Below are 21189 nucleotides of genomic sequence, written 5' to 3'. Positions count from 1 at the left end.
ATCATGAGTGAGTAAACATATATCTTTGAGAAAAACATTTGTGAATAAAAAAAAGTACCCGTTGGAATAATCACATTTACAATCATTTAAATTCAGAAGAAAAGTGTAATTTCTCTAGACTTACACTTTGATTTTTTTCTCAATTTTATGACAAAAAAATGAGTAACTGAATAATAATGTTGCAAAGAGATGTATACTCACTAGTTCATTCCCACTAAACCCATCGGCTTTAAGGTAGATTTTTATGTAGTTTGATTTTATGAGACCTCAATTCTTTTTATTCTAACATGTAGCTACGCATTTGTTTTTGTGCTGTATCTGTATATTTCCGTTTTTACAAGAGGATTTTGACAATAAAGAAAGATGCATCATATTCTATGCGGTCATTGTGAGTTTTGAATGTAAAAAGTGAATCTACAAATACAAGTAACTGCAGTAACTACTGTACAGCTGTCACCTATATGTATGTAGTGGATCAACATTTCCCTCTGAAATACAGTGGAGGAGAAGCTGATAACCTCACACAAAGGCAAGAAGTCACTACAGGCTAAACTTACAGAAATAACATGTTAATTAGTGGGCATTAGAGGTGCTGGCACTATAGGTGTATTTTTGAACTTTGGACAGAGCCAGGTTAAGGGTTACCTGTTTCCTTTCTTAATGCTAAGCTAAAGCTAATCGTCTCCTGACTTGAGAGTGGTATCAGTCTTCTCCTGTAACTCTTGACAAGAAAGCAAATGAGCTAATTTCCCAAAATGGCTAACTTTACACTGATTCATTCAATTGGGGCTGTGTTTCTGGTCACCTGATGAATGTAATATCCACTCTCCTTTTTGCTCTGTTTTTGATCTCCACCAACACCTGAGAGAAATATATGGATCTTTAGCTGCTAAATGCTCCACTATATTCACCAGCTAGCCTCTAACTTGGTCTGCTGTTTGATGCGGAGCAGATAGTGTCCAGTGTGTTTTTAGAGTTTTTCAATGCCTGTTACTGCTGGAAATGACACCATGAGAACAATGAAACTGAATCAAAGCAAGGAAATTAGAACAATGAGCCAGAAGACACTGTGAAGCTCTGTAGAGCTCAGATGAGCTGCCGAGTCAGGTGATAATTCTCTGTGGGTTCATAACTAGGAGCAACACCTTTCACATACACATAGTTATGTGATCCATTGTTAATATAAAAATATTGGTTATAGCCAGGGAATTTAAAACTTTCCATCTCCATAGGCTAGCCATTTCGTGATGACAAATTATTAAGTAATCAACCGTGACAGAATAACATTAGAGGTTTGATTCGATGGTGGAGCTTGTGACAAGACATATAAAATGTTCTCTGGAAACATGGATTATATAACTCCCATCAGTGCTGGTCACTCGTTGACATGCAAGAGCTGTCTACATCAAACTGAGACATGTACTTTTCTCTCTAAATGCACTATAATGCACTGTGCTGCTAACTGCTCATTCTCTTTTTGTTTTGTTTTGTTTTTTCTCTTGGGATTTATATGTTTCTATCATTTTTTAAAGGGAATTTTTAGATATACAGTACATCGTCATCCTTTCTATTGTTGTTGCATTGCTGTGGGCTGGAAGAAACAGCATTTCATTTTTTGTGTGTGCAAATGCACAAGAAAATGACAATAAACTAAATCTTGAATCTTGAATCTTGAAAATGAATGGACTGAAAAGGCAATAAAGTTTGTTTTTGTTTTGTTTTGTTTTTAAAAAAAGAAACAAACAGTATAAATGTATCAGTGTGTGTGGCTGTGTGAAGCTTTTGGCCGGAGTTCACTGATCCCATATATCACTGTTGTTTCATCATAATCTGACTAATGAGCTGGAATAAACCTGTTAGTGGTCACCGTCTCTCTCTCTCGCTCTCTCAATTTCAATTTCACTTTGCTTCATTGGCATGCAATGCAAGTTCATCTGTGTTGCAAAAACATAGAAAGGCAAATCATGGATAAATAATTAGCGTGCAATCATAATAATAGTAATATGAACTGGTTATGTAAGAAAAAATCATGAGCAATGAAAACAATGTATGATGATTACATATTATATGTCCGCTGTCATCTTATGTTGTATAACATAAGATGACTAACCCTAATCCTAACCCTAACCCAAGCACTTCAGGCCTTCCTCCAAGCTTATAGTTATGTACTAGATTCAGCAGTATTGTAATCTCTAAAGGTGCCTCATTTTGGTCACTATTTCCACTTAAAAAGAAAAAAACAAACAAACAAACAAACAAACAAAAACTTTCATTTTATATCTTGGGCCTTCAAAGTGCTCTCTAAAACTAGGCCTGAGATGGCTTTTGTCCATGAAATGAGAAAATTTAAACTTTTTGTAGAGCTAAACCAAACACATGGTTCGAAAGGTCTTGACCTGAAGTGTAACATATGTCAGTACTGACCTTTGAACCATGACTTCGGTGCATGTTTGAAGGCTTATAATTCAGCAACAAAAGGGGCTTTAGACATTGGACCAACTGTTATAGAGAGCTCTTGACCTTAGCTATAATGAGAGTGTAGTCAACAACTGGGAGCACTGTCAGTTATGGGTAAAATATGGTTAAAATTAATTTTCACCCATTTAACAATTAGGTATTTAATATCTGATTACACAAATGTGTTTACCATCCCCTTAAGATTAACCTATCATATTGTTGAGTTATCAAGGACACCTTTGCGTTTTTGTGTTGAGAAATGTTAAAGATATCATTAAAAGAAAACCTTGACACGTTGACAGTGAGGAAAATACTTCCGGTCATACCAATACCAATACCTGGTCAGCCAATCATAAAGCTTCATATTCTGGAATTCAAATTCAATATATTTCTCCACTCTAAAGTCTATGGGTTTTTTTTAATTTAAATGAATGGCCTTAAGATAAACCTATTGCACTGTTAACTTATCAAGGACACTTTTGTGTTTTGTGTTAAGAAATGTTGAAGATATCATTAAAAGAAAACCTTAACACATTGACAGTGAGGAAATACTTCCGGGCGGCAAGTCCTCCAGTCAGCCAATTGCAAAGCTTAAAATTCTGGATTTCAAATGCAAGCAGCAGCAGGGTCCATGGCAATGATAGAAAACATTGCATTTCAACAATTTTTTGGTGAGACCTGAAGCAACCTTCATAGTAACTAACAAACTAAACATCATATACATTCACTGAACAAAGATTATGAAAATAAAATGCACATTTCTTGCTAGAAATGTTATCAAATTGCATTTAATGCTGGAACTGTCCTAAAATATTGCATTTTCCACTAAGGATAAAAGAAATGGCACCCATTTTGTTCATTTTCGCAGACAGAAACTTGACAGTCACGTGACGTGGACACGGGCCAACAGAAAAGAACAGGCAAAAAAAAAAAAACGTAAGCATCTCACAATTTTGGAGCTGTTATTATAAAACTAATACATTTTGCACTGTGGACCAACATAGCTATTATACATTTTGAGGTGAGACTGGGTTGTTGATACTGTTGCTTTGCCACTCTCTCTCACTTTGGCAGAACACATACTGTATGCAGTTTACAATGATAATAGCGATGGATTTATCATCAAACATTGTGATAATTTTTGAAACAATGGGTCTCTGAATTCATACATAAGTAAACAGCTTCTCATTTCTAGGCAGTGACCTTTGTCAGCTGATATCATGGATGTATTATAAGATAGCTGCTCAGCCATGCAGCCAGTTTTTCCCAGTGGCCACTTGCGGTATTGCAGCAAAACATCCCCCTGCAGCCCAACAAGTATTTTCCCCATACACCACCATAGTAAAAGAGACGTTTGTAAAAGTGTTGACAGGACACCTCGAACTGCAAACAAGGTCAATTATGGCTCTTAGTTTTATGAATTTTTGATCCATGGAGGTTTTATATTTGTACAACTTTCCTTGAGCCGAAAAAGCAATTTTAAAATCCCTGACGTCACCACAATGTAAAGTCTATGGGCAGAGCAGGAACTCCCGGGCGGAGCCAGCAGGGGAAACACTACTGTGCATATTCAGTGGGCCGCACAACGCAGAAGTAAACCCAGAAGCTAGAAACTTTTTTGGTGTATGCACCAGCTGAGCAATTGTTATTGGACTGAATGGGCACCATTTTTGGTCCGGTATCCAGCTCTTATAAATACATCTATGGCTGAAATGACCAGGGTCAGCTAGCTCGTGTAAGCTAACACCAATGCTAAAACTACTCTGTCTCCATGTTGTCTGTTTAATGTTTCTAGTTTGTTCTACCCTGTAGTATTATAGTACTGTATAGATAATGAATACAAATATAACCGAACTGTTATTTTAATTATAACTCTGTAATTAACTTTAATAATTATTAAACACTTTAATTGTAGCTAGGCTATAGTTAACTATAGGCTGCTATTATAATGGTTTGGATGCTTACTATAGAAAAACATAGGACTTAGACATAAGAAAATGTTTGGATTTATGCTTTTAGTTTATTTTTTCCAACACTGTGTTTTACTTTTACAAAAAGAAAAGGATATGAGGATGAGGAAGTTTGGCTGGAGTGTAAACTTATCAAACAAATCAAATAAAAAGCAGAACAGAGAAACAACCCATCAATTTATTTACTTTATTGATAATTAATTAATTCATGTGGTATTTATTTTTTTTGTATTTATTAATAATTTCATATACTCCAGCTTTAAGAGTCATCCTGAGTTACAGCCATGACAGCAGAAACACACATGTGGAATCAGACCTGCTCCTCAGTGGAAACACACTGGCAGAGAGGCAGCAGCGGTGGGCGGGGCTAAACCACATCTGGATGAAAAACATCTGGAGTTCTCTCTCTCTGCATACATGAGTGTCTCTCCGCTGATCCCGGGGCCGAAGACCGACCGACAGACCGAGCGCCTGTGTGTTTCTCTGGCTGACTTTGCCCGTAGATGATGGCTCGGTGCTTGACGTTTTGGGCCGGGATCCTCGTCCTCCTGACAGTCTGTGAGTGCTGCCTGTTCTCCGGCTCTCTCTGAGCGTTTCTCTCTATTCCTCCGAGCTGTTTGCGATTTTTTGGAGGGCCGGACAGAGGGGATGGAGCGGGGGAAGACGTTTTGTTTTGGAGAAATCTGAGGGTGGAAATGTTGAAATAGTAGTTGAGCTTAAAGACTATCTGACGATCCAGATGCCAGTTCAGTCCTGCATCAATTTCTTTATGTTCTGTCTTTCCTTCTCTGGCTAATGTGCTACATTTAGTGTTTGATACTGGCAGGCCCTGAAGTTAAGTCATTTTTGGTTCTGAAGTTTGAATAACCAAACTTTTTACTTAAGGAGTCGATTCTGGACTATTTTACAGTGGTGAAAGAAGTTCAGATTGTTTACTTAAGTAAAAGTAACAATACTACTGTTTAAAAATACTCCATTACAAGTAAAAGTAATGCATTCAAAATGTTACTGAAGTAAACGTTTTCATATTAGCAACAAGATGTATTGTACTTTAAGTATCAAAAGTACTCAGTATGCAGAACAGCCCCTGCCAGTGTTATGATATTATGAGATTAATTAGATCATTATTATTGATGCATTAACATGTAAACAGTACTTTAATGTGGAGATAATATTAACTGCTTCTTAATATAGTTGGATAGTTTAATTATTAACAGTGCATCATATTTAATAAACTGATCACATGCTTTGTATGGAGTACAAAGTACAATACTTGCCTCTTGAAATGAAGTGAAGTATAAAGTTGCGTAAAATGGAGAAACTCCAGTGAAATTATCTCAAACTTGTAGTCAAGTACAGTACTTGATTACTTTCCACCACTGATTTTATAGCTTCATAGCTAAATTAGTCCTACACACTAGAAATCATTGGGTTAAAATCTATATAGCACCAACACAATCGTGGGTTTATGTTACCCAGAAAGCCAATCAAGACAAGAGGTTGTTTTGACCCAGTTTTAGTGTTAATTTTTATTTTACTGTTGGGATATTTACCCAAACTAAAGCTTGTTATAATCTAATGTACTCTTTTTAAACTTACATTTCACGGTTTGTTATTGATTGTTAATACCTTGTGTATATGTTGAATGTCATATGCACATCATTTTGTACAAGAAACAATGCATTTGTGACTGTTTTTAGCTAAAGCTTATTGTGTGTAACACTGGTCAAAATATGAGTTGGTGCTATATTGACCTAAACTGGGTAAAATTTGGACCCAGTGATTTTTATTGTGTGCCGTTTCTACACAAACAGAAGTGTTGAAACCCATTATACCCAGTTTACAAATCTCCTAATCTCTGAATCCTCAGGCTTTATCATGATAAAAGTGTTCAGCAGTTTTAGCTTCAGATAAGTTGCTCACTGTCTGTCACTGTTTTAGTTTGATGACACACATCAGAGTGGTGATTTGTTGACACAAAGTTTTTTTTCCAAATCAGAGCTCTGTTTATGCCAAACTGTCTCCATTATTGTTTTTTGCAAATGATCTCTTTGGCAAGTTCATCCTACACTGAGTGAACATCCGTATCTTTAAACCTGGAACTGAGCTCTCTGTACAAACAATATATTGTACCTTTAGGGTGAGTCCACATTTGTGCTGCCAATGCCTTGAAAAACTAAATTAAGCTGCAAATATTTACCCAAAGAGCCTAATCTCACAGGAAATTCATACTTATCAGATGGTTTTGTGACAATTGTGTGGACTCAACTGTTATTTTTTTCTTCTGTGAACAAAGTCAGTCAGAAGAGCTGCATGTATGTATGAATGTGTGGTTTGTTTTAAAATATGTTTCCTGAGTTTGATTTCCTGACAAAATAGTATGTGAATGCAGAAATATCATGAATACAACTGCAGTAATTGTAGGTGAAAAGTATGAAAATTGTGTAGACATCTCTGAACCCCTGAAGTTACATCTGGTAAACTCAGTTTTTTGCCACAAGGTTTACATTTGGTAAACAACCAGTGAGAATCCATGCTCTGGTCAGATATGTACTGGACCAATCAGCAAACTAAATGACACATTTGACCATGACACACCAATAAACCCAGTGAGCAACTATTTGAAACAAAATTACAATGTTGTATGATCTGCATCTTATCTTTGAAGTTTTGGGCAGCTGTGGCTCAGAGGTAGAGCGGGTCGTCCACTAATCGGAAGATCAGCGGTTCGATCACAAGCTCCTCCAGGCCGCATGTTGAAGTGTCCTTGGGCAAGTTACTGCACCCCAAATTGCGAATGTGTGTGTGAATGATTAGATCATTGCAGTAGCAGTTTGGTATGTTGCATGGTAGCCCCCTGCCATCAATGTATGAATTTGTGTATGAATGAGTGAATGTTGACATGCAGTTTAAAGCACTTTGAGTGGTTGGAAGACTAGAAAGGTGCTGTATAAATGCAGTCCACTTACCATTCACCATTTTATCCTTCATTTCTATCAATTAAAATGTGGAGATGTGGTGAGATCTTTACAGAGCAACAGGGAGGAAACAGAGCAGTGAGATGATCATCACTCAGGTTTTAAACAAACCTCCAGTTTGAACTTTTTTGAAAAAGAAAACAGATAAACACTACAATTAATATTGATAAATTAATATTCAGTTAATATATCATACATTTTACAGGCTCAGTTTCTGTACCATCTGTGACTTATTTACTGTACTTCACCATTTTTCTATACAAAAGGGAATTATAATCAACATTTTATGTGTTCTCACTTTCAGTTTCACCTCTGAAAAGGCACCATTACAGTAGTCTATCCTAAAGATAACAGTTTTTCTTTCACATTGACACATACATCTTTAATTATCACTATATTTTTAAGATACCAGTAGGTTAATTTGTGTAACTTTCTTAATGTGGATGTTAAAATTTAGGTCTGAGTCCATAACTTCACCAAGGTTTATGGCTTGGCTTGTGGTTTACATTAACAAGAATTATTACATTAAAAAGAATATTGACATACTACTATAATTCATCCTGAGGTGAACATGAACATCAATACCAAATTTCATGGCAATCAATCAGATAGTTATCAAGACATCTCAACCTAAACCACAAATGTCAATCTAATGGCAGCACTACAGGTTAAGTCTTAAGGATACATCATCTGGGAACTGTGAATGTCTACACGATTTAGTTCAATCTGTCCAATATATGTTGAGATATTTTAGTGGAGAAGTGTAAAATTTGACCTGTAGGTGGTGTTAGATATAATGTCATGTGATCCCCAAAGTCACTAGGAAATGATCATCTGGGTACCTTGGATATCTACTACCAAATTGTATGGCAATCAATGATGTTGAGATATTTCAATTTGGACCAAAGTGGTGGACTGACTGACCAACATTCCTAACAAATGCCAAGCCAAAGCCACAAAAACATATTTCTACCAATTAACAATAGTAAGTTCAAATAATTTAATCAAGTCCATGATAGAAATGACATACGAAAAACACATTAGGCTGTGTAATCAGATATGTTATCAACAACACAGTTTTAGCTAGCTGAGGAGATAATTAGCAAAGTAACAGGCTGGACATTAACTAATGGCTCATTTGAAATACACAAAACAGAAACAAATCACATCTCTTCAATTCTCCTGCAACAATTTGAAACACAATCAGATGTTCACCAATATGGCCACCAAATGTGGAAGAGTAGTAGAAATTTTCCAGTAAAATTTGTTAATGTAGCACAGGGGTCAGCAACCTTTTGGATGTCCTGTGCCACTTTACAATTGCCATGTTTCCATTAACCTATTTATGTGCATTTTGAAGTATTGCATTACTTACTTAAAGCTTAATGGACTTAATGGAAAATTTAAAAAAAAACTTCCTCAATTTCACAAAACAGTTTTTATGCTTGCTTGAGGAGGATTTTGGAAATGTCGAAAAAAAAGTTTATGCGCAAAATGGGTAATGGGTTTAATTTGTTGAATAAATAATGATGTAGCGAACATTTATCTCACATGACCGATCAGCTGTTTGGACACATGCCTCTGAATGGTACATAACTTAGTCATTCAGCTGCACATGGTAAATGGTAAATGGACTGTACTTGTATAGCGCCTTTCTAGTCCTCTGACCACTCAAAGTGCTTTTACACTACGAATCACATTCGCCCATTCACACACATTCGTGTGCTGAGTGGGTACACATTTTCGCAGCAGAGAGTGCACACATCTCAGTAAGTCCTTTTGTGAAATAAATCTGAATTTGTTTGTCAAAGACGGCTGAAAGAGGCAAATATTGGACAACCTAATTTGTTTTTGCTTCTGCCATCGTCAGTTGTTCTTGAAATAAAGCAAAAAAGAAAGTTAGCTAGCTATCCTACATTTTTTCTTTGTAATGCTGCACTCGTTGGCAGATCAGAGGGAGGGGCAAAGAGGAGTATGACAGACCACATCAATTGTATGTGCTCTCTTGCTGTCAAAACCAATGGTGTATATAGGGCCATAGGCTAAAAATGTTTTCTTAATTAAAAAAAAGTATACTTAAAAAATATTTTTCATTGAATTGCTCTCCATGCCCATGTTAAGTGGCCTCGCGTGCCACTGTGGGTCCGCATGCCAGAGGTTGTTGACCCCTGATGTAGCATCTACTTGAACTGATCCTGGACAAACAAACAACATTCCAACCTACAAAATGCTTAACAGTTCTGATGCAGTTAATGTTTGTTGTACAAAATAATTGATCATATACTACACACACTACACACATGTACAGTGCATACACTACATACAAGAATGTGGACACTCGAACATCATACTTATGTGATAGTTGAACTCCAAACCAATGTTCATTAATCTGCTGCTATAACAGCCTCCACTCTTCTGGTTTCAGCCTCTCCACCAGATGTTGGAACCTGGCTGCAGGGATTTGCTACAAGAGCATTAGTGAGGTCCAACACAGATGTTGGCTGATAAGTTTTGGCTCCCTGTCAGTGTTCCAGTTCATCCTAAAGGTGTTGGATGGGTTGAGGTCAGGACTCTGTGCAGGCCAGTCAATCTCTTCCACAGCAAACTGGGGAAAGAATTTTCTTTATGGAGCTGACTTTGTGTACAGGGACTTTGACAGGAATGGCCTGCCCTAAAGCTGGAAGCCCACTATTGTGTAAAATTTCACTTCATGAAATATTTACACAGATATATGTGTTATATAGTATATAATAAACACAAACCATACAGAGAGTGAAATGACTCAACTTGAATCAGATTGTTATCTTTGCAAACAAGGGCTGTGTTCACACTGCAAACCCCTACACTCAGTTCCGAATATCTGTTGATATCTGATGATTTCAACTATGCTACAGTAGCCACATGGCTCTGTTTTGTGAATAGGACCTTAAAATGGGGTCAATTGTGGGTGCAAATGCTGCGCAATTCATGGTGCTTTTAGTGGGCGCAATCCACTCTTTGTGGATCTAGCCCTTTGTGTGTTATCAAAGACAAAATGGGGGGAGAGTACGCACATACAAAAAACTTATCTATTGATCACTGAAAGAGAAATCATTGGCAGGAATGTTGGATGATTACAGCTTTAAAGTGTGGTCAGATCAGCATTCAAAACTGCAAAACTGTGCTGTGAAATCAATTGATATCAATGGAATTTCTTCTGTCATCACAAACAAAACAAACAAGCAAAAATTATTGTGAAAATTTGCGCCACTGACCAATAGCAAGTAATCTTGACAGTGCTTTGAAGTAGCTTTAATATTGTAGCTTATTGTGTGTTACCATGTAGTTTTATTTAACATCCTCTATCAGAATATAAAATGCCCCACAAAATGAATGGTGTGCAGCCAGTTATGAGACAGGAGCTGGTGGTACAAACTCATGTTTTGATAAACTTTGTGAACTTATTGTCATATTAGCGATCAAGCTAAGAAGCTTGCTATTTTGGAGTTTTTATCCCTCTTTAATAAGTCTGGTTACACTTCCCATCACTTAACATGTAACTTCCTTGTATGAATCCATACATATAAAATACTTACCAGTTCTTACTCATACTTAAATGTAGGTACAGCAGAAGAAAACAAAACAATGAGAAACAAGGGAGTAACAATTGGGGATTTAGAGTGTAACTCCCCGACATTTACCATGCAACGTCCTGGTGTATGGTGTAACCTCCTCGTATGAATCAGTACATTTGTATATTGATAAAATGCAATAAAATCAAATGTTTCTGCCCTTTGCTCATGGTAGTTAGGACAATCATTTGTTATGCACGTGTGTTTGGCAGGCAAGCTTCACCCACACTCCAGAGATTCATTATGGTTATGTCTTCTACCTCATTGTCTAAATTTGAATGAGTTGAGAAATGGATCTATACTTTTAAAAATTAGCTCCTAGCAACCATGTTGGTCCAGCACTGCAGCAGCTCATGACAGGCAGACTTACCTCTCTGAAGTGCACAGCCATGGAAGGCTTGTACTGTCATCTGAGGATGAAAAAATAACAATACAGTAATGTAATAATATACATAGTATATCTTTAATTACACAATAATAAGGTAGACAGGTAGTTATGAAAAATGATTTTATTCTTTAATTTCACAGAAACCACAAGGTATGTGCTGTTCTCCCAGTCTTTGTAAATACAGACTACTTACTCTATAAGTACATGGTTACAACAGGGAGTGGGCTGGATTATTACATTCACACTGTTCCCCAGTCCTTACTCTATAAGTACAGAACACATACTCTGTAAATACATGGTAACAACAGGGAGCAGGCAGGATTATTAAGTTCACACTGTTCCCCAGTCCTTACTCTGTAAATACAGACTACTTACTCTGTAACTATATAGTAACAACAGGGAGTGGGCTGGATTATGCAGTTCACAATGTTCGCCTGGTCTTACTCTGTAAGTACATGGTAACAACAGGGTGCTGGCTGGATTATGTTCTCTCTTCCTTATTTAGCTGTTTGGTTCTGTTACCTTTCATGTCACAAACTAACAACATGCAACATGTCATTAACAACACACCAGACCAAGACGGTGAGAAAATAACTTCTTAACTATATAAACTATTATTATACAATATAAACATTCTATATAAATTGTACTATATACAATTTAAACAACAAAAACTATATAAACTTAGCACAAAATGTAAGGAACTTTGTGTTTGGTAGATTATTTATTTGTTGTAACAATGCTTCTTGGCAATAAATCTTTTACCACTGGAAAGCCTGTTTATTTCCCTTTAAAATGGTGCCACATTTGTAAGGAACATGCATTTGTGGGATGAGCAGCAGAGCTGAGTATGTGGGTTGCGCCCATGAAACATTTGCCAAATCTTCTCTGCCAATGTCAAACAGCTTATTTTGCTGTTGCTATTGACTCTTGTTTTGAGCTTCTGGTACCCCCAGGTGCTGCCACTCAGGTGCCTGATTGGCACCTGATTGGCAGTGGTCAGTAATTGTCTTCTACAAGAATCGGCATGCCACGTTTGACTGATTTGGATAGGGCCTGTGCGATAGGGCAACTTCAAGCTGGTGTTCCGCAAAACCAAGTTGTGGCATCATTTGGAGTGAGCCCTAGTACCATCTCCAAAGTAAAGGCCAAGTTCCATATAACGGGGGCATTGGCAGAGAAGATTTGGCAAATTTTTCATGGGCGCAACCCACATACTCAGCTCTGCTGCTCATCCCACAAATGCATGTTCCTTACAAATGTGGCACCATTTAAGGGGGAAATAAACAGACTTTCCAACGGTATAAGATTTATTGCCAAGAAGCATTGTTACAACTTAGAAATAATCTACCAAACACAAAGTTCCTTACTTTTTGTGCTAAGTTTATAAAACTATAAATAGAACTTAAACAAGAAAATAACTTTTAACAAATCTATCTAGCTATCTAACATATCTATCAAAATGTAGTTATAAAATCATTAAGTTTAGTAAAAACACAACAAGAACAAAACAGGAAACTATGTTTAAATTGTAAATGTAACAAACCAACAGTGACGACAGAAACAGGTACTTTGTTCTTATGTTCTACATCGCCACTTCAGTTGGAGGAGTTCATCACTTCTTTGCAGTCTTTTTTATTTTGTTCCTCATCTCAGGGCAAGGGTCCACAAATCCTTTAAACTGCAATGCAAAATCTTTTAGGGTTGTCCCTTCAGTGTAAGTGGGGACACCAAAGTTTTCCCCTCCTGAAGCTATATCCACCTGTAATCACAATTTTTGAAGTGTATTACAGTATAGTGAAGTCTAAAACACACATGCACACAATTGTTACATAACAGCATTTATTACATTACCCCCTACCACACTATTAAAAATGGTAGTTACAAGTTATTCTGATATTACGTAATTTGTAGTAGTGACCAACAGTTTAAAAAACGAGCATGATGGCACCACAAATACAGGCATAACATTTTCACATGCAGTGCACATACTATTATACTTCGGCAATGATGCTTGTCAGAGCCATCGCTGTTTTGTCCACATGGTCCATGGGTACAAACTGTAGTGTAGGGGAAAACTTTGGTATCCCACCTACACTGAAGGGACAACCCAAAAAGATTTCACATTGCAATTTAAATGATTTGTTGACTCCTGCCCTTAGCTGAAGAGCAAAATAAAAAAAAGACTGCAAAGAAGTGATGAACTCCTCCCACTAAAGTGGCGATGTAGACCATAAGAACAAAGTACCTTTTTTGTTTTTTGTTATTGTTGTTGGTTTGTTACATTTACAATTAAAACATATTTTCCTGTTTTGTTCTTGTTGGGTTTTTTTTTACTAAACATTATCATTTTATAACTACATTTTGATAGATTAGTCAAGATAGATAGATAGATAGATAGATTAGTTAAGAGTTATTTTGTTGTTTAAGTTTCATATATTGTTTTATATGTAGTTTTTGTCGTTTAAGTTGTATATAGTACAATTTATATAGAATATATTGTATAATAGTAGTTTATATAGTTAAGAAGTTATACATGAAACATATTCTATTTAATCACGTTCAATGATGTTTTCTCATTGTCTGTTCAAAATGTCTGGTGTGTTGTTAATACTGCATAACATTTTGCATGTTGTTAGTTTGTGACATGAAAGGTAACAGAACCAAGCAGCTAAGTAAGGAAGGGAGAACAAAACCCAGCTGGCACCCTGTTGTTATCATGTACTTACAGAGTAAGACCAGGAGAACATTGTGAACTACATAATCCAGCCCACTCCCTGTTGTTACTATATAGTTACAGAGTAAGTAGTCTGTATTTACAGAGTAAGGACTGGGGAACAGTGTGAATTTAATAATCCAGCCTACTCCCTGTTACCATATACTTATAGAGTAAGTAGTCTGTATTTACAGAGTAAGACTGGGAGAACAGCACATACCTTGTGGTTTCTGTTTAATTAAAGAATAAAATCATTTTTCATAACTACCTGTCTACCTTATTATTGTGTAATTAAAGATATACTATGTATATTATTACATTACTGTATTGTTATTTTTTCATCCTCGGTTGACAATACAAGCCTTCCTTGACTGTACACTTCAGAGAGGTAAGTCTGCCTGTTATGAGCTGCTGCAGTGCTGGACCAACATGGTTGCTAGGAGCTAATTTTTAAAAGTATAGACCCATTTCTTGACTTATTCAAATTTGAACAATGAGGTAGAAGACATAACCATAATGAATCTCTGGAGTGTGGGCGAAGCTTGCCTGCCAAAAACACATGCATAAAAAATGATTGTCCTAACTACCATGAGCAAAGGGCAGAAACATTTGATTTTATTGCACTTTATCCATATACATATGTACTGATTCATACGAGGAGGTTACACCATAAGTTCTGGGAAATTACATGTTAAGTGATCAGAAGTTACACTGTAAAACACGGGCTGTGTTACCATAAGTCTTGAATGAAATTATGTGCAATCCTGAGAACAAAGTGTCAGGGGGGAGTAAACGGCTCAATACAGAGAAAATAGAAAGAAGTTCAGAGTTATTGTGACGGACTAGTGCTAGCACGTGAGTGTGTTAGCGGTTAGCTCACCAGCTACAGTAGATCATCAACTAGCCCATGAAGTACTGCGTCACCAAGACTCTTGAACCACATATTTTGTGAAGACATGCAGATGAATTTTGCTGTGCCTTTCTGATGTGACCGGGCCTTTACAGCAGACAGACATTGGAATTAAATGAAAATAATTCCATTACATCCTCTGTCAGCTATGTGCTGCATAATATTGTCTTGCATCTCTTGTAAGTTGCATTGGATAAAAGTGTTTGATAGGTGACAAAATGTAAATGTAAAATGCTGCATAATATATATTTTTGTGTATGTGTGTGTGTGTGTGTGTGTGTCAATACTCATCAGGCCATCACCATGTCACCTCACTGTCCTCATGAGCAGAAATAAAATGCTCTCTCTCTCTCTCTCTCACACACACACACACACACATACACACACACACACACACAAACCCACTCATGAACACAAACTTTCTTTCAGTGCCAGTCTCTCTTTTCTCCAGTGTCTTAAGGCTGCGCCAATAAGTCACTGTGTGTGTGCATGTGTGTGTGCAGCTATTCATAAGACATTTCAGATACACTCATTCTTTGTTAGATCTGAGATAATAGGCTGCTTTTTAATCACACACTCTGTTCCTCTCTGTCAATTCATTCTACTTCAGTTTACTGTTACACTTTACAAAGTCTAGATAACTGATAGACATTTGAATAAGCTATCAGCCATAAAATAAAGAAAAGTTGAGCAACATTCATTTTTAAAAAACGATTATTTTGCTGCCATGCAAAATAATCATTTGCCTTTGCTAAAATGACAAAATGTTCAAACATTACTGTCCAGTACAGTTGTAGATGGTGATGTAGCTTAGATTTTAGACAGATACTGGCCTTATCATGTTTCTGTACTTCAGAAAGAATGATAAAAGAAACCTTCTTTGAGAAGATACAGTAACACTTGCTTTTATGGGTTTGTAATAAAATGTAATGTTATTTGGTACTGATGTCTGGTATATTTCAAAGATGACACTGAATCAGCTAAAGTACTCACCACCAACACTAATCACTGTTTCTTAAGTATAAACATTCCTTGCCTTCGACCTCAGTCATCATGGTTACAATAATAACCTTTAATAACTTTAAATCCACCCTAAATCCACATTTTTGAGTTAATAAATTACTTTATTACACAATCTTTTGATCCCGGTCCCATTTTATAGTGTTCATTGCATTAGAAATTATTTTCCTTTTTCCAGAGAAACTAGTGATACTGTCCACTTAATCCCAGGACATGGAAACTAGGGATGCCACGGTGAGAAAATTTTCCCAGCGATGACAACACCGGTGTTACCGGTTACACTGGACATTTTACAAAATGAGATATTTGTCGATGTCATCGCTCAATATCTGTAGAGTGCTTACTTTGATCTTTAACATTAGATTTTTAGTTCAGATCTTCCCCTTACTTAACAGTTAGAGATGGCGAACTTCAGAATGCTGCCAGTGTCCTCCATATACAGCAGGTCTAAACAGACGCTTTCAGTATATAATTGTAGCATTCGTCAACTAAGTATCGATAACCTGCTTAGTGTTTTACAATTTAGAGTTTTTTTTATTTGATGAACGTGGATACTGATATGCGAAAATTCATTAAACAGGTTTTATTTCTGGGTGGTGGGCAAGTAATGTAATCAGTGTATGCCCCAACACCATGTACCACGGCAAGCCCAGTGGAAACATCTGGTAACAGCTGAAAATAGCTGATAATTGAGAAACAATCCTCTGACAGAGCTTTGAGGGGGGTTGGAGTGCCAGTGGTTGTGGGGTGTGTGTCAGGGTATAGAAGTGCACAAGCTAAATCAGGGTATGTTGCTTTTTAGGGAATAGGGAATGACTGTGGTCACGGTTAAACAAAACCAATGTGATTCTCGGAAGTATACGAGATATAAATAGAGGTTTGCAATGTTTTGTTGTCCCATCCACTTTCCCTGACCTCCTCCCTCTGTGGACGTCACAGACGCTACTTCCTCCTTCACTCCTGATCATAGTCTGTATATAAAGATGGACGTAGCGAGGTGTGACGTCACCCATTGGTTTCACTGGAGCCGGTTTGAAGCCCAGAATTGCAGCTTCTGGTTGTCTCCATCTTTTTGTATTTGCAGCCAAATAATAAGGAGTGCGGGGTGTTGCCCTCCCCAGACTATCATAAGCTACTTTAGCTAAACCAGGGAGAGCAGCAGATGAGCAAACTGTCAATGACAGCTGTCAATTTAACGCCCACGCAGCAGACATCAAAGTTGTTGTATTGTATTTATTTGGGCCATGTACAGTGTTAAACATAATTGTTAACATTTGATGTACTGCACCAGAATTAGTTTAAAGCTAATTTTCATCTGCAGTTCCTTACAATTAAAACACACACAATAACAAACAGTACGAAGCAAAAAACACACAGGACACATTATACAAAATACAAAGCATACACAATAGCACATAACATACACCCACAATGTCAACTAGAAATTAATAATGTAAGCTTGTCAAATTAAAAGCAAGATTATTTGTGTTCATGAGAAGACAATGAGATGAAATTTAGATTCAGTGGTTACAGAGCTGAGTAGTTTTTAGCAGATTTTTAAATTTTGTTTTGATGATGGAACTGCAGCTCTTCATATCATCAGGTAGGACATTCCACTGAGTTGTGGCTTTCACAGTCTTCAAATCTCATTAAAGAAGCAATAATTTCCAAAATGACCACCAGCACACTTATTAGAAGGCCTGAATTTAGATTCCAGATTTAGATTGAAACCCTAATGACTTGTTCAAAACAATGATTGACTTAGTATTTCTAAGAAGTTGAGGCTTTTTGAATGGGAGTCAGTTGGAGCATCTAGCAGCTGTCGGTGGTACTTTAAGGTACTTCTGCATTGGAGCCTGTCCTCCCAAGAAGAATGACACAATAGGTCATAATGTCAGTTGCCAAAACGACCTATAGTTACATTTGAGTGACAGACGCCATCTAGTGTCTGTAGTAATTATGACATGGAGAAGTGGCGCAGTTCAGATGACGTCTATATAAGGTGACAAATTTCCTTATTCATAGGTGGCAGGTTGGGTGGATGGCTTAACCCTAGCTTGCAAAAATGGACTTAGTGAACTTTGCCGCAGGAAACTGCTGTTTGTTTCCCGTTTCCAACTGCGAGTGTCACATTTCGAACCATGAGCCATGTTTTTTGAAAACCGTAACTACAATTGTCATGGTGTTTACTGTTGCCATGATAACGTAGTAACTTTAACCCATACGACATTTCAAGTGATCATTTTAACGCAAAGCATGATCTTTCCGTAAAGCTAACCAGGTGGGTTTTGTGCCTAAACCAAACCTTAAACCAGACATTAACCACAGCCTTGTCACATAATAAAACATCATTATTTTTTAAGCGATGTGTAACGGTTTGGGAAAATTTCCTTGTTTGTCCTGCAGATTACTGTCGATAGAAACGCAAGATTAGAAAACGCTTGTATGGGCTGTTCTGGACTGCGTGGTCAAACGACCTATTTGGTCATTTAATTTTGACTTGTTGCATTGGCGTCAGCCTGAAGTCATGGTCGTTGCTGTTCATAAGACTCATAATTCCTACAGCCACTAGAGGGCACTTGAACATAAACTGCAGAAAAGACTGATGCTGTCGTTTTTCTTGAGGGGAGAGTCTTTAACACTGATACCACATGAGAGTGATATCGATCTCCTGATGTAACTCTGGGCGAAAAAAGAGTATAAGCGTATTTCCCAAAATGTCAAACTATTCCTTTAAACTGAGTGAAAGCTAAGCATGATGGATGTGCAGTATGAAGCTCCTGCAGCACCAGCTGAGGAAATAAAATGAGAGTAAATATAAAAAAAATTTATAGTAAATGTTTGTTGTGTGTACTGTGTGTGTGTGTTGATCTTAAATCTTGTAGTGTGTGTCTTTAACAGGTCTAAAATGGAAAGGAATATTGTGTATGTGTGTATGAAAGAAAGAGAGGTGTTTGTGTGTGTTAAATAAACTGGCAGTACTGATAGGGAGGGCCCTCTCAAGGCAGCGCGCAGTGCTTAGATTTCCCATGAGCCTTTGAGGGCGGAGCATTGGAAGCTAACTTGGCTCTGAACACAGTTCACTTCTGGCTTCAATTTATTCCTGGAGGAAATAAAATCTCTCTCTCTCTCTCTCTCTCTCACACACACACACACACACACACACACAAACACACACACTGTGTTACACACATCTTAACACAAACTCGTTGTCAGTCTCACACAAAAACATACACAACATATGCAGCGACTCTTTTGTCTTACTCTCTCTCTCTCTCTCTCTCTCTCTCTCTCTCTCACACACACACACACACACACAAAGCCTGTGCTGATTCTAATTACAGTGAGCTTTTTGCTTCTCCAGCTCTTTTGGTTCTCTTCTTCCTTTGTCTTCAACTCTGGAAGAAACATCTGGAACAACTTCTGCTGAGTGTGTGTGTGTGTGTGTGACAGAGTTAATGATGTGTTGTGTGTTTATGTGTACAATCCTGTATGTGTGTATAAAGTATATATAATTATAATGCAATGTGGTCAAGTTTGTGTGTGTAATTGAATGTATGTTTATGCAGATATCCATGCAACACCAGGATTACTGCGTGTGTGTGTTTGTGAGTTTGTGTGTGTGTGTGTGTGTGTGTGTGTGTGTGTGCGCGCGCGCATGTGTATCTGTGCATTGTTTTGTCATTTCTGTGTCATCTGGGTCTGATCATTTGTGTTGTTATGATGTGGCAGAGCATCACACACACACACATGCACATATATATAGCCAAATACTCTACAGACAAATACACACAACTATGCACACACAGTACACACAAATACTAAAGTATACAACCACAAACACGCACAATGAAGAAAATATTTATTTGTTTACAGACATGAAAGTTTTGAGCTTTCACAGTAAAATGTGCTCTCACTGTTTGCTCCAGCTAGTTTGGCAGTTTCTTGTTACTGGAGAGGACACATGCTAACAGTTTAACAAGTTGAACAAGCTTCAAAGGGACACACCCTTATTCTGCTTGAACGTCACATCTATTTCATGAGATCCTATATGTGGTAGTGTGGATGCAGTAAGATATGTTGCCCTTTACTTTGAGAGTACGTTTACACTAAGCCAGCCAGCTAAGAAGGTTTCCTCCGTTTTAGTGTTCCCTCTACACCAAGCCAGCATTTTTCTCACCAGAAAACTGAGCCTTCTGAAAATGATGACGTATGCCTGGTCTAACTCTGAGCAAAAAAGTGAATTCACAAAATGTTGAACTACTTTAAGATGCTTTCAGAAAGCAAGGGGTGGCAATCGCCACCAACTTTGTGCTAACATTGAAAACAATGGAGGCTGCAGGGAGAGAGAGGCTGGCTGCTACTCAACATGCATGGTTATTTGCCATCGCCATTTGTGTTAAAGATGATTAAACTTTTTTTCAACTTTCCACCGTGGTTTGCTGTGTGACCATGGCAACCACACAAAGGAAAATGATGAAATGATGTGTGTGTAACCCTTATCAGTTCAATTTTCAATAGAAAAAATAAATCAATAGAAAATTGTAAATTTTTTAATTCAGTTTTCTAAAATTGTATTTTAGTTTGTCATGAATGCATGATTAAGATTTTGGAATTGCTTTTTGCCAGCGCCAGTATACAAGCGGCAGATGGACCAATATCCTACATGACTGTCTCCTTTCTCCTCACCTTTCAACTTAACAATTTAACAAGCAAATTAACTCCACAGTAAAGATAAATTAAAATTAATTGGCTCAATTTTTGAGACCTCTCAGAATTTTTGAGGACCTTGGCAGGTCCAATGTGTTAATCAATTTCATGCACTGTATGGTAAGCTCTTTTTAGTTGGATTTTATGGGCAAAGTGACATTATTGCCACTGTAACTGAAAGAGAGAATAAAACATAAATACCAGCTGTGAGGCTGCTGAGGAGCTTAAACTCTGCAGTTGCTGCACCTCGGAATCCAAATAATAAAGATATGCATAAGATCACATGGTCCTCATTCTTAATCAGATGTCTGACCAACAGTCATAATGGCTACCAAATACACAACACAGTTTAGGACAGCTGTGTGCACTCTCATGGTAAGCTCTGCTTTTGCAGCAGGCCATTGGGTTTTAGCACAAAGCTGGGGTGTT

The 21189-nt window shown here is 37.3% G+C and overlaps 1 protein-coding gene across 1 annotated transcript in view; it reads left to right on the top strand.

Annotated features, from left to right (window-relative positions):
• The first annotated feature begins 3983 nt into the window (after window positions 1-3983).
• The window catches only part of tgfbr2l (transforming growth factor beta receptor-like), a 42574-nt gene continuing 25368 nt past the window's right edge, over window positions 3984-21189 (top strand). The window contains exons 1-2 of the mRNA XM_044366622.1: window positions 3984-4192; window positions 4685-4985. Coding sequence (XP_044222557.1) covers window positions 4931-4985 — 55 coding nt within the window. The 5' untranslated portion in view covers window positions 3984-4192; window positions 4685-4930. The remainder of the gene's footprint in view (window positions 4193-4684; window positions 4986-21189) is intronic.

Source organism: Thunnus albacares, chromosome 11 (genome assembly GCF_914725855.1).
Source record: "Thunnus albacares chromosome 11, fThuAlb1.1, whole genome shotgun sequence".
Classification (NCBI taxonomy): Eukaryota; Metazoa; Chordata; class Actinopteri; order Scombriformes; family Scombridae; genus Thunnus; species Thunnus albacares.
The sequence above is the reverse complement of the archived record's forward strand: the minus strand, read 5'-3'. Positions and strand labels throughout refer to the sequence as shown.